Source organism: Dysidea avara, chromosome 1 (genome assembly GCF_963678975.1).
Source record: "Dysidea avara chromosome 1, odDysAvar1.4, whole genome shotgun sequence".
In the NCBI taxonomy this organism is placed as follows: domain Eukaryota; kingdom Metazoa; phylum Porifera; class Demospongiae; order Dictyoceratida; family Dysideidae; genus Dysidea; species Dysidea avara.
The window spans coordinates 9,809,687-9,824,397 of record NC_089272.1 but is presented as its reverse complement, the minus strand read 5'-3'; the positions used below and the strand labels follow the sequence as shown (position 1 = coordinate 9,824,397).

At 37.3% G+C, this 14,711-nt stretch overlaps 1 protein-coding gene across 6 annotated transcripts in view; it reads left to right on the top strand.

Moving 5' to 3' along the window:
- Positions 1-14,711, top strand: part of LOC136255195 (zinc finger protein 431-like) — a 134,361-nt gene that overhangs the window by 10,794 nt on the left and 108,856 nt on the right. The window contains exon 6 of one of the 6 annotated variants that reach the window (XM_066047919.1): positions 12,361-14,009. The exons of the other annotated variants lie outside the window; for them this stretch is intronic. Within the exon in view, the coding sequence (XP_065903991.1) occupies positions 12,361-13,892 (1,532 nt within the window). The 3' untranslated portion in view covers positions 13,893-14,009. Of the gene's footprint in view, positions 1-12,360; positions 14,010-14,711 lie in introns of those variants that run through there. 6 annotated transcript variants of the gene reach the window in all.

Below are 14,711 nucleotides of genomic sequence, written 5' to 3'. Positions count from 1 at the left end.
TGACAACGAAGCGAATGGATACTTCACTTTTCAGACAATAATTGGGGTGTGTGGTGCCATTTCAGATGCGGTATATGTGGGTTCACTAGTCATAATAATTATTTACAAAAAAAAGTTAACAAACAAGTACACAGAAAAATTTGGAATTTTCAACTAGAGTAGGGACCATAGCACATGGATAAAAAGTACTGAAACAAGTTGGAGTAGTGCACGATATTAAATCACAGTAAAACAATAAGAAGTGTTATATCTCTACTGTGTATGGTATCTTGAGCACAGTAGGGATATAACACTTCTTGTTGTTTTACTGTGATTTAATATCGTGCACTATTCATTTCAGTACTTTTTCATCATTGTAAAATAAGTTTCGTATGCAAAAAACAACTTGTACGAAATTTCTGACACAAAAATATTTATACATAAGATCGAACTACTCTAATAAGCAAAAACCCAAATGATGTCACGAAATGCAAATGGACGCTCTATTTGGGGGACTCTAATATTTTCGTAGAATGGTTTGTACGGCGAGTCCAATGTGATTGTCCTTGATAGCTGAATAGAATCAATTCACTGCTAAGGTAAACAAAAAAAATGTCTTGGCACTTGTTTCCAAATATAGCGATGCCACTTTTGTCGATTCTGATTAATTTTTGCTGGTTCTTCACAGAGACCGTGCAATGGCATCCGGAGACGGCAGAACTGAGGACGAATTACTTGCGAGTACTTCAGCTAATTCATCGCAAACTGACAAAGGCAGTTCAAGAAAGTAGTGTAGTGATGAATTGTGGCGGGGTCAGTATTGCTGTGTGCCTTTGTGCCACCATTCATCTGCTGAAAACACAGAAAGAGTACATTTTGGATTACCTCGTATCTCATTTCATTCTTTCCCAAGTATTGTAGCAGAAAAGGTACAGCGCTGGATTTCAAATATTCGACGAGATCCTCATACCAATTTTGTCATCAATAGGAACACAAAAGTATGTTCAGAACATTTCACTGCTGATGACTATAGTGGTAAAGATCCTCAAGCTGCCAGGCGTGTATTGAAGAAAATAGCTGTCCCATCTTTGTTTCCATGGAACAGCGACAAAGTATTCAAACGTACAACACAGAATTCTAACAAAACAGATTCTACTCAACTATAGTATGTTCACGTTGAGCTGAACCCTCAAAAACATTTAATAACTCATGGATGCAATTACACACGATCTTGAAATTTGGCTCATTTGTAGTACTGCTTGACCCGCTAAAAATATTTCAAAATCTTGTTGTTCAAATGTTGGACATAATATTTACGGTCAATCAAAATTTTCACAATACATTTCCTGTGGGGAAACCATATAAGTACAGTTCCCAACACAGCCCTTTCCCAAACTTGTAGTGGAGCCAAACCGTACGTGTATGTTGTTGACACCTTTGCTGTTACCAATAATCATCTGGTTGGCTGAAATGTTAACTCTGTTGAGAAAAATCCACTTTTAATTTTTAGCCGTTTTCAGGATTCAGCTCAACGTCAACATACTATAACAGAGACTAGCCAACAGTATTGCATGGAACTTGTGTCAACTGAAGATGTGGAAAAAAACTCAAGACATCGGGATAAAAGATGAAGGATTTTCTGGGGGTGATTTAATTGAATTTTTACAGGGAAAAGTAGCAGAAATGTCACTACAGCTGGCAGAATTACAAATTAAGCACGAAAAATCTTTGTTCTGCTTGGAAAATATCAAGGATGATAATTATCAAATCAACTTGTATACCAGCTTTCCCGACTACGACGTTCTTTTCTACTTCTATAAAAATATCTTAGAGTCTGATGCAAAGGTTATGCACCAATGGAGGAGTGGCGAATCGAGGATACTTATGCTGAAGAAAAGACTTGGAGGAGCCACAAACTTCCCTTGCTAGAGCAGCTCTTTCTAATGCTGGTTAGGCTCCGTTTGGGTCTTTTTGAATTCGATATAGCAAACAGATTTGGAATATCTCAATCATCTGTTTCTAGAATCACTGCTACGTGGATTAACCTGCTGTTTCACAGTTTGAAAAGCTTGGAGCATTATCTACCCTGGCATATAGTTAAAAAGTATATGCCAGAAGCTTTTAAGGAGCAGTATCCGAATACTAGGCTGATAATTGATGCTACAGAATTTGGTATTGATTGCCCATCATCACTAGTTTCCTAAGCTGCCACATTTTCGGCATATAAGAAAAAGAATCCAGTGAAGGTCCTGATAGGAATCATTCCAAGTGGGGCAATTGTATTTGTATCTCCTACATACGAAAGATCAATATCAGATAAAAAGTTAGTCGAATGCAGCAAGTTATTAGACTTACTTGAAGTTGGTGATGAGATCATGGCTGACAAAGGCTTTGATATACAAGACTTACTTGCACCATTAGGAGTAAAGTTAAACATTCCTCCATTTTTAAATTCAGGAACTCAATTTTCCAGCGATAATGTTTTACGTACAAAGAAGATTGCCTGGTTGAGAATTCATGTTGAGAGGCTTAGGCCGTATAAAAGAATTCCGGATTTTTCAACCAACGATTCCAGCCTCAATGTGGGACTCTGCAAATGAACTTGTATATATGTGTGCCATGCTTTGTAACTTCAGTCCACCACTTGTTTGTTAACTATAACGTACATAATAAAATTAATGTGGTATAGATGTTTTAAAATACTGTACATGCACAAAGATGAATATATTATTACAAAATACGTTAAGTTGAGTCATAATGGCTACTGCCATTGTACACAAAAATAAGATAATTCTGTATCTGTGTTGATTGGTCACTGCTACAGAGTTCATCAGATGTTACTGGAATAAAAACTCCTCCCTTCATTTTAGGAACTGGTAGTGGTTGGTGTGGAAATTTACGTGCAAACACATTTCCAAGATTAGAGTCAGTGAACACTATAATGTCTCTCTTAAGGCCAACTGCCATTAACCAAAGTTCAACATCACCACCCCACTCACAGGTGGTCAACACTTGCAGTTGTTTTGCCTGCCAGTCTTGGTCAGACAATGAGCACTCTAGCTAAATAGCAGGATGATTCAGCATTGCCAAAAGGGTGAGTTGCCTGAGATGATTACTCACCACCTCATCACCAGTAGAGGAGCTTGCAATTAGTCCTGCCTGGTGTGTAATTGCATGGTAAAGACAACTTCCGTCACCCTTACCTGTATGCCTCTTTAGCTCCAAGTGTTTCAAAACACTTTGTATAGTTCTATGCTGTCACTAACTGCACATCAGAAGTTTCTTGGTCATGGGAAATCTGCGTATGGTCTGTCTTGATTATTGCTTTTTTATCAGAACATTGTTGTTTCTTGGTGGAGATGTGACCAGGCTTTTCTCTGCTGACATGGTGTAATGTGTCCAAATTGAGTGCTTGCATATTGCTGTCTTTCCTGACTAAAGACTCTAAACAAAGACTCTCCTCAGCTTGGATTCCTTCACTAGTTTCTTGTTCATTGTTGCTGCCATTAGGGTCAAACTTCTCCAAAGCTTTTACTTTCACACTACAGTCTTGCCGAACAAGGTGGATTCTTGTCCTGCGTGCCTCGCTGTCTTACACTGCCTTCTTGCTGATCAATAGGGTTACACTTCTTTACTTTAGTTTCCATGACATTCTCTCGCACTGTTACTCTGGATACAGAATCTATAAAAGAGCACTGTTCATTCACGATTGGTCCAGGAAAACTAATGGTACAATCCGATGGAGATATTATCATGTGAGGCACAGCAGTTGGTAAAAGCTTATTGAAATAGAAATCGCGTGCTTTAAACAGTACTTGGTCCATAAAGGATGGTTCATACTCAATTCTCTGAATGAAGGGTTCTCCCATTGGTGACCAAACAAATAAATCGCACCATTTAAGCCCTGTAACATGCATTTGAGTTTGTATTTGAAAAAAGTAAGCATGCGATTTTGATAACATCACTTGTCCTTTTGATTCCGTTAAGCAAAACCCATTCACAGTCTTACAGGCATCATCTATGGTTTGTCTCTCACAAACATAAGGACACTTTATTTCTAAGATTCTCTTTGGGTGGCTTATTTCACTTAAGTCAGTTACAATCCCATCTGGGCTTGCTGCAAGCCAAGGCATAGAATGGTCAACAAAAAGACCACATGATTCTACCTTCACAATTTTTCCTTTAGCTCTTTGAGGTTCTACGTAACTAGAAATTGCAACAGTTTCATGTTTTCTTCCATAATTAATTGCCGGTGTATTGATCGACTGCAATGAGAATTTCCTCTTGACAAAGGCTGTACATGTAGTAGTTGGTCTCTGATGACAAGTTTCTTTCATTACAGAAGCAGTCACACGAAGTTTGCGTTCATGGTGCCACCTGTCTGATTGATGTTGTCCTCATGTGGACGACTCTAGCTCCTGTATTGCAGTAGCATTGATGCTTACATGATGGGTGTAGAGGTCATCTAATAACTTTTGCTACACACTTACTTTTGTCTCACCAGCAAAAATTTCCTGTGGTGGTATAGGGGGATGACTATCATTGATATAATTATGATCGTGCTTAACAAATGATTGGTTAGCAGAAAGCTGCTGCATAAACAACTGCTTCTTCAATTCTGCCCATGCAATTTTTTCCTTTCGCATTTCATCTTTCCTGTTATCCAGTGGGGCAGGGTCATCATCCAAGATCTGTAAAAAGCATGATGTACCATAGTTAGTCATCATAGATACTTTTGCAAGTGCTTGTTCCCCCTCTCTCTCAGTACTGGCAGTGTTGATAGCAAAATTTGCAGCAATGATCTTGTTTTGCTCTATGATGCATAAACTTTCCCTCAGAGTACGTGCCTTATCTGGATCAATGATCCTCATTGAGTTTGGATGACAGTCCCACTTATTAACATGTTGCAGCTTACACCTTTTCTTCTTCCCATACACATCCTTATGTAGTGTAACATCATCTGTTGGACACGGCTCAACATTACGTTTTCTGGGATGATTCCAGGTCTGCAATCTGTTAGTACAACCAATTTCTTTCTCTTCTCTTAAACCCAACCCTACATAATCTTCAAGACAATATAACATAGCAGTTACATGATTACAACATCCTGCCAATCCAGATGGGCAAGTACAGTAAGCTATAACAACACGGGCATTTGACTCTCGAATAATGACTGTGACATTGTATATCCGATCTTTTCTCATAGATGGTAAAACCTTGGTTGATATGCATATAAAATCTGTTTGGCTTATCCAGGGATGATACTTTATATCCTGGACATGACCATCCTTGAAAAAACGATGCGCTTTATCTAAAGCATGGGTGTACTTGATTGACTCATACCAGGATTCATCAGAACTGCTTTCTTTACTCAATAAGTTGTCCTCTTGGTCATCTACAATGATTTCAATGTCCTTGTCTCTCTTCAAGAAAACTTTACGACTAACAAGGAAGTCATATATTATACCAAAAGTGATAGTTGGCAAATGATTCAACTTGGTGGTCCAATCCAGATCCTCCTTAGCAGGCATACACTGAAGGAGCTTATGTGATTGTGAGCCAGGCCTGTTACTTGATGTCAGCTTTTGTAGGCAGTTTATTCCTCCATCTGGATCGATAACATATTGATCCCACCCATATTCAATGTAGCATTCTACCCTATATACAGATAAAAGCTTTCAAGAATATACATTACAGTAGTGCTGTCACCTTTCTAGTAGCTGAGGTTTATTTCCACCGGTTGGTGTTCTCGGCAAGCAAGCCATCTCTTCAACTGCGTCACGTTTAGTTGGCTGGGCTTTTTGCCATTCAAAGAAGCTCCCGGAACATCGTCTTCATTCAATATATCGAAATCATTACCAATAACCCCCTTAGCTCCACCATCTCGGGATGTCACGAGCGATACCATTGCTAGAGTTGGCCCAGCACATCAAGCCTCTGTAGAAAACAGCAAAAATTAATCAGAATCGGCAAAAAGTGGCATCGCTATATTCAGAAACAACTACCAAAACATCTTTTTTGCTTACCTTAGCAGTGAACCAATTCTATTCACCTATCAAGAACAATCACATTGGACTCGCCATACAAACCATTCTGCGAAAATATTGGAGTCCCCCAAATAGAGCGTCCATTTGCATTTCATGACATCATTTGGGATTTGGCTTATAGAGCAGTCATTCACGTAAATCATACAAAAATAATTTACACAAAAATTTTATCACGAACGTTTTTGCACAAAATAACAAATTATGGTATGATATGGCTTCTTTTTTCTTTTAATCCAATTGAATGTGTAAATCAGCTTGTCCTTTCACCTTTAAGATTCTGAGTTTAGCTTCCATTCCTGGGGTTTAACTACCATATCGTCCTGCTTTTTTAACTTTGATGTATGGCTTCAATGGGATATAAGTAGTTTTAACACTCTGCCCAGAAGCATCCCAAATTTACAATTATCAGAATACATGGGTTGAAGTGTGCTTAAACTTATGGTAGCTTTTGAAATTATACTAAAGGCATGGTGTACTAGCTTTTCTGTTTCCAACTTGTAGAAAAGAATAGTTGTGCAAATCTGGTTAGTGTGTCCACTGAGCTGACCGTGTGCGTGCTTATTCTGACACGAGTTTTCTTGTTTTTGATGCTAGAATTGATATTAGATACCAGCATTGAAACTAGGTCGGGTCAACTGGATCACATTTTGTCCAGGTCATCCCAGTCTGACCCAGTTTCCAGGTCCGACCAGAATTGGATCACGTATGAAAGGAAGTAATTGGTTTGAAGTATATTAACGTATCATACCCAGTGTTGGGGGTAATGCATTACTTATGTAACAAGTTATGTAATGTTATTACTTTTGTGGTAACTAAGTAATATCACCAAATATGCTATAAAACTAGCAACTTACAAATGTAACTGGTTACCTAAGTAATGAAGTTAATGCTACGAATCTTATATAAAATATTTTGTTACTACAAGACTAATCTCGTTACTAATCCAATGAGGAATGCTTAGCCACAACGAAGTAACAAATTGTGAAGCACACTTCGAATTAATGAATGAAGCTTATTAGCCAGTTTTTTTCTCTTGAATACAATTATCACCAAGATTTACACATAGTCCAACTACACATTCAGGTTATGTGATAAGGTGGTAGTTGCACATGTCACAACTTAAATCTGTGAGCATAAAGGAATATCTTATTATTATCATGTATCGTGGTTCATAATAGGGATTGCAGAAGAATTTTTGTAAATCCTAATAGAGCAGTCACCTAAAACCAGCCTTAGAAAGCAGACTCGAGCATAAAACAACACTCAGATAGCTTATTATCAAACACTGAACTCAGACAAATGGTAATATAGCAGTAAAAATGGTCTAGACGAACTGTGGAAACATTCAAAAATTGCGAATTTTATGCAAACTCATAATATTATTATTTTGTTTCACTCGTGTACAGCCCAAGGTTTCCATTTTTTCACGATAAAAATTACACAGCCTTACTCACTGAGTCCTTCCACGTGTCCATGACCCATTAATTAACTCGTACTCCAACCAGCCTCCACCTCGATAAATTTTTAAGTTCTTCTTTGCCATTGCCTGCTGTTCCGTATACGGAAGAAGCTGTAGAAGAACAAAATTATGGGTTCTTGTGTGCTCAGGGATGCGTATTGTTCGACTATGGTCTTTATAACGTTAATAGATGGCAGATTGAAGTTGTGCAGCACTCTTTTACCTTACAAGATCGCCATAATAGAGCCTCTAGTGAACTACCCATCTTCGCTACGAGAAGCCGTTCAAGTGCACATGCAATGCATCCAGTTTATTCTTCTTCCTAGCCATCACAGTGAGTGCTTTGTTTGTCTGTTATAGGTGGGAGATAAATGGTAGCGCTGATATCATGGCTGCACGCACAAAAGGTTGGGTGGGGTGTTTATTACAACCCTACCATTTAAAAATATTTTGCGGTTTAACCACATATCATCAACAACCCTCCCATATGGTATCCATGTCATAAACAACTTACAGGGTGTGAAGCCTGACAGTCTTATATGGGAGGATTGTGTGCTACTGTGTTTATGTCAGCTACTGTGTACTTATTCTAGCACATTCTCCGATCAGCTAGTGACATTGACAGTTGCAAACATTTAGCTATGACCACATGCTAACCAGACTTTGCTGACTATACCTATGGTGTTCCACTTTGTGGCACACTGTTGCTAGTAGGCTACACCTAGGCTTTCCAGGGCTAGAGCCCAGTCTAAGTCCTGGCAATAGGAACTCAATATGCCAGTTTAAAGTACTCCTACATGTATGGGTAATGACTACCAAATCCCTGGTAATCATGTAAGACTGGCTACGCCACTGGCCACTAGTAGGGACATTGTGATTGTACATGCAGACACCGGCATAGGAAGACTTTTTGGCCAAGCCTAGCCATCTCCTATTTAGCTTGATTAATACCAACTCACACGTTTGCTGCTGCATTCAGCCTTGTTCATATGTGCATTTATACAAAGGTGTTGTAAAGTGTCATCACTACAATAATAGCACTACAGCTACAATGTATAGCTATCTCTTCACTACCTATACTGCTAGACAACTCTACTCCTATAATGCACGTGTTTGATGTATGCATCGTTATATCACGTGAAAATTTATCTTCTCTTTTGAAGAAAAAAATTGGACTCTACAGAAATTATAACACTAACAATTACCATTCTTATAACTTGTATCATAGAGTTTCATTCTTGTCCTTCCATTAGAATAAACACCTAAGACATCTTGTTCTTCTTCAAGTCTCCTGTGCTGTCATCAACACTGTCTCCTGTATGATATAGGTGACAATCAGTAATTCTTCTGACAGGTAGGTAGGTCAGATAGCAGTGTGTTTTCAGCAATGGCACCAAGTGTGACGATGATGGCTCAGACACTGAGTATAGACTAGGAATCAATGTATCCTGCCTTATATTTTGTGTGTGTACAAATCAGGATGAAAATACAGTCTTTATCATAGATTACAAAATTAATAGATATCTAATGAGTTAGCCTTTTAAACTAAGGAATCTCTGTTAGCTTACTACACTATAATGTGTCAATTAACTTATAATCCGTAAATGGATTTGGAATAAAGTACACAAACTAGACATATTAAAAATTTCGCTGGGATGGTAATGTAAACCACAAATCCCTATTTTGACTCTCTGTAAATACAAAATTAATAATGCGTTAAGATATCTAGTTATTGAGTTAACCTTTTAAACTGAGGAATCTCTGTTAGCTTACTACACTAATGTGCCAATTAGCTTATAATCCATAAATGGATTTGGAAAAAGTACACAAACTAAATATATTTAAAATTTAAAATAAGAAATAGGATCGTTGAAAAAAGCCACGAAACAAGAAGGGATCGCTGGGGTGGTAATGTAAACCACAAATCCCTATTTTGACTCTCTATAAATGCTCCATTTGAGTATAAAGAGTCAAAATAGGGATATGTGGTTTACATTACCACCCCAGCGATCCCTTCTTGTTTCGTGGCTTTTTTCAGCGATCCCTATTTCTTATTTTAATTTTTTAATATGTCTAGTAGTTAAGTAGGGATTGCAGTGAAATTTTTGCGTTGCCCAAAATTCCACCTTCAAAAATCATCCTAGAGACAGTTTACACGACAAAAATCACCTTTACAGAATAGTTCTAGTCCATATATTACATACTACAACATTAAATATAACAAAACACTTACAGGTGGCTGGATATAGAGTTTTAAAAAATCGCCAAAACTCGAATTTTAATCTTGTTGACTGCCTCACTGCCTGACCACAGTTGCAAGGCTAGAGGCCAGATGAAGCAGCACACAGTCACCATTTTATGCCACAAAAACAAACTCACCAGTGGGATGTGCCTTTTGGGGTTCCGACGAGTGTAGACCTTCTGCGCCTTGTCTTTTCTTTTATCTTCAAGTCTTCTTCATCCAACGAAACCACATCAAGCCGTTAATTTTCCGTATCAATGCTTTCTTTCAGCAGCATATTTAGATGCCACAGAATTATTTCAGCTGGATTTCAGAAGCGCTTCAGTCCCAGCGCTACTATAGATATCTGCCACTTCACGATTGGGATCCGGTACATGATAGGTTTGCGACCACACCCACCAAATAAAGATCTAGGTGGACTAATAGCGAAAGAGTACTAAGACTTGATCTCTTAGCTGTTTACTTAACAATAAACAAGATCACCTCACTCCTTTTTGGTCTAGCTAGCTGCACATCCCTTGACGAACTTGAGATATACTCTAATACAACAGTCACTCTAATACAATAGATATGTTGCCAGATATGTTGGTCAGATATACCCCTCAGCAACTGCAAGGTCAATTGGCTGGAGGTACACACGGACGCTAGGACGCGATCCCCTGATACACATTACTGAATAGTGCAGCAAGGAGAATCCCAAACTACAGCAAAGCCTGCTCATAACCACAGAATAAGGAGAACTCCACTTCTCACAGAGCAAATGGGCAAATGGGCAAGATGTTTATAAGTGATGGTATCTGCCTTTCCCATACCTACAGATGTGGAAAATACAAGTGGACTAATACAAGTTACATTGTAGCTATAGTACGTTTGCGTTGAGCTGAATCCTTAAAAACATTTAATAACTCATGGATGCAATTACACATGATCTTGAAATTTGGCCCATTTGTAGTACTGCTTGACCCGCTAAAAATATTTCAATATCTTGTTGTTCAAATGTTTGACATAATATTTACGGCCAATCAAATTTTTCACAATACATTTCCTATGGAGAAGCCATATAAATACAGTGTCCATTAGAGCCCTTTCCTGAACTTTTAATGGAGCCAAACCATACGTGTCTGTTGGTGACACCTTTGCTGTTACCAATAATCATCTGGTTGGCAGAAATGTTAACTCTGTTGAGAAAAAATCCACTTTTAATTTTTAGCTGTTTTTCAGGGTTCAGCTCAATGTGAACATACTATAGCTGTGCCACAACAAAAAAACTAAACAAACTAGTATTTCAAAAACTGTTAATTTAAAAATGAAATAGGGATCTATGCAATAAAACGTAGTGAAACAAGAGAAGAATGATGGTGTTACAGCTTAGCTCAGTGGGAAATACCCTACTTTGACACATTAGCTATTATTATTTCGTTCAATGCCAAAGTAGGGACTTCCCACTGAGCTATGCTATAATGCCATCATTCATCTCTTCTTTCACTATTTTTTATTGCATAGATCCCTACTTCATTTTTAAATTAACAATTTTTGAAATAGTGCATGTGGTTATAGTTACTTTATTTTATGGGTAATAACTAAATAAGTTGCAAGTAATACTAATATGTAAAATAAGGTACTTTTAAAATGTAATTGCCCCAACACTATTCACACTCCACTTACCATCTGTTGGCATACATGGAGCCATGACCATTTATTGTGGCCTTTAGGTATGCATGAATCCATCCCTTACTTCTGCAAACTTATGGAGCCACCCCCACTAAACAACTGTAACGTATAATTATGTATGCCATGTAGCAAGTGTACAAGTCGTAGTCTTGCAACAGGACAGCTTCTCGGGGATGTTTGATGCTGTTAAAGTTTGTGGATATGTGCTAAACCACACCCACTTATAAGCTGGCTTTGCTGTTACATGGAATCACCTGACTGTTAATTACAACACTTATCACTAGTGTAGTTGCCAAAGTGTAACTTTAGGTGAATGCCTTGGTTTTAATAAATCTGGATCTGACCCAGATAGCTTCACTGGATCATCAGGATCAGTAGTGGTGACCTTGTTTTAACTAGGGATGCCACGATAGTCATGAAATATGACATGTTGTGATATAAAGCTACATGATATGATATGACATAAATTCTTTATGTCGTGACATAAATATCTCCTAATAATGCACACCTTTCCATTCATTTTGATCAACTTTGATACAATAAATATGAGAAAATTAACAAATACGCATGAGCAATTGTTGGTTGTTGATGTCATAGTTTATATTACTGATGTTTATGTTGAATCAAAACAACTATACAGTTTCATAAGTAACAGCTTCAGTTGTGAAACTTTAAGAATTGCTTATGTCATGATATATGACATGTCATATGATGTAAATCTCTATGACATGTGACATAAAAATTTCTATGTTGTGGCATCCCTATTTCAACCCTGCAATGTTGTATACAATAATTATGACTCTACTGTAAACATACTATACAGAGAATGTTTTGTGATGGGTATTCAGTGGCAGCGTTTCAGTAGGTGATCTTAATTTTTAATGCATCTCTATATAGCACTATCGTAATATCTTACTGTGTAATAAATTAACTAGTAATTCTATTTTGTTGCTTTTATACAGATGCCAACTACATTTGTGTTCATTGCCAATCAGAGTTTGTTGAAAAGTACAATTTTGATATTCACCTAAAGCACAGTCAAGCTTGTCGTGATGCTAATCCACAAGTATTCAAGTGTGGAAAATGTGGAGAAGTGTTTACTACACTGATCAACCTTCAACAACATATCAGGAGACATGAACAAAATAGCCATCCCACATCCACTTACTCAAGCTCTGAAGAAGTTTCAACATCACAGACACCAATACCAGCTGGTGATAGTGAACACTTTCAATGTGAATTCTGCAACAAATCTTTTACACAAAATGAAGACCTACAGGAACACTTACAAACTCATTATGAAGACCGTCCTTATAAATGTCAAATTTGCAGTAAAGCGTTTGTAAGACGTAACAATCTAACATCACATATGATAACTCATGCTGAAAAGAAGCTTTACAAGTGTCAGTATTGCGGTAAAGAATGGAGATACAAGGGAAAGCTAAAACTTCATTTGTCAACTCATACTGAAGAGAGGCCTTACCATTGTAAACAGTGCAGCAAAACATTTAAATATCCTGGTAGTTTAAAACGTCACATGAGGACTCACACAGGGGAGAAACCATACCAATGCCAATATTGTCACAGAAAGTTTACAGGTAAAATTATACTTAAAAATCATTTGAGAACTCATACGGGGGAGAAACCTTACATTTGCAAGCATTGCAATAAAGCTTATACGTCATCTCTAGGGCTTTACATTCACTTTAGAACTCATACTGGTGAATTGCCTTACCACTGTCAACTTTGCAATAAAGTGTTTAAATGCTCAAGTAGTTTACGTGTTCATGAAAGGACTCATACATCAGAAAAGCCATATAAATGTGATCATTGTCGTAAAGAGTTTAAATATAAAAATTCACTAAGGGTGCATCTGAGAACCCATACAGGAGAGAGGCCATATAAATGTCAGTACTGCTCCAAGACATTTGCTACAAAGCCTACACTAAGTAGGCATTTCCAAATTCACACAGGAGAGAAACCATTTCAGTGTCAATACTGTGCTAAGACATTTGTAACTTCTGCTAAACTTACCATTCATGTACGAACTCACACAGGAGAAAAGCCCTACAAATGTAAATATTGTAGTAAAACATTTACAACTTCTAGTTATCTTTGTGTTCATGTAAGAACTCATACAGGAGAGAAGTCCTACCATTGTCGTTATTGCAGTAAAGCATTTATACTAAAGGCTAGTCTACAAATACATTTAAGAAATCATACTAGAGAAAAGCCCTACAAATGTAAATATTGTAGTAAAATATTTAAAACTTCTAGTTATCTTGGTATTCATGTAAGAACTCATACAGGAGAGAAGCCCTACTCATGTCGTTATTGCAGCAAAGCATTTGCACTAAACTCTAGTCTGCAACAACATTTAAGAACTCATACAGGAGAAAGACCCTACAAATGTAAATATTGTAGTAAAGCATTTAAATCTCCTAGTGATCGTTGTAGACATTTAAAAACTAATACAGGAGAGAAGCCTCACTAATGTTTGTATTGTAGTAAAGCATTTATAACTCATTTGATAAGACACACGATAACTAAATTTATGTTCATGGTTGTACATATATTCATTATGTCGTTTTTCTTAAGCATAATAAGTATTCATGCTTGGAATAAATGTACTAATCTATATGGTTGCATTTATTATCATTGCTTAAAGCATATTATCAAACTAAGCTTTAGTTTTGTTAATCAAAAATCACCAATAAAGTTTTAAACCCAAACCCACCTTGCATGATTGCTTTGTTTACCCACTTAAAGTCTAACATTAATTATTTTATGGTCAGTGATTGAATGCTGCAGAAATCAGATCAGTAATACACTGTAAAAATGAAGTGTGTCTGACACACAAAAATGTTGCAATATACACACCGTATGAAAAAGTGTGTGTATTGCAACATTTTTGGTGTGTCAGACACACTTTGTTATTATCTACTTTACCAGTTAGGCACTGGAGGGTATACACAGAAGCCAGAGCCTGTTCGAGGTGTTTACCTATAGCCTAGGAGCCTAAGCGAAAATCTTTGAGCTAAATATCCTAAAGTGAAACGGGACAAACACCTAGAAGGGCTGAAAAAATTTGAGTGTGTCTGGCAACTTCATTTTTTACAGTGTACACTTGATCCTACAAGGTATGTGTCAAATGAACCACAGCCACTGGGATAGCGTGTACATTTGTGGAACTTCAATATCCAAACTTTCATTTAACAAGATGCAAAAGGTGACTGATCTATTAGAATAATGGGTGTTCTATTAGGGTAGTGAAACAATTAATTCTTGTTGTTTGTGATAGTGTATAATGTTT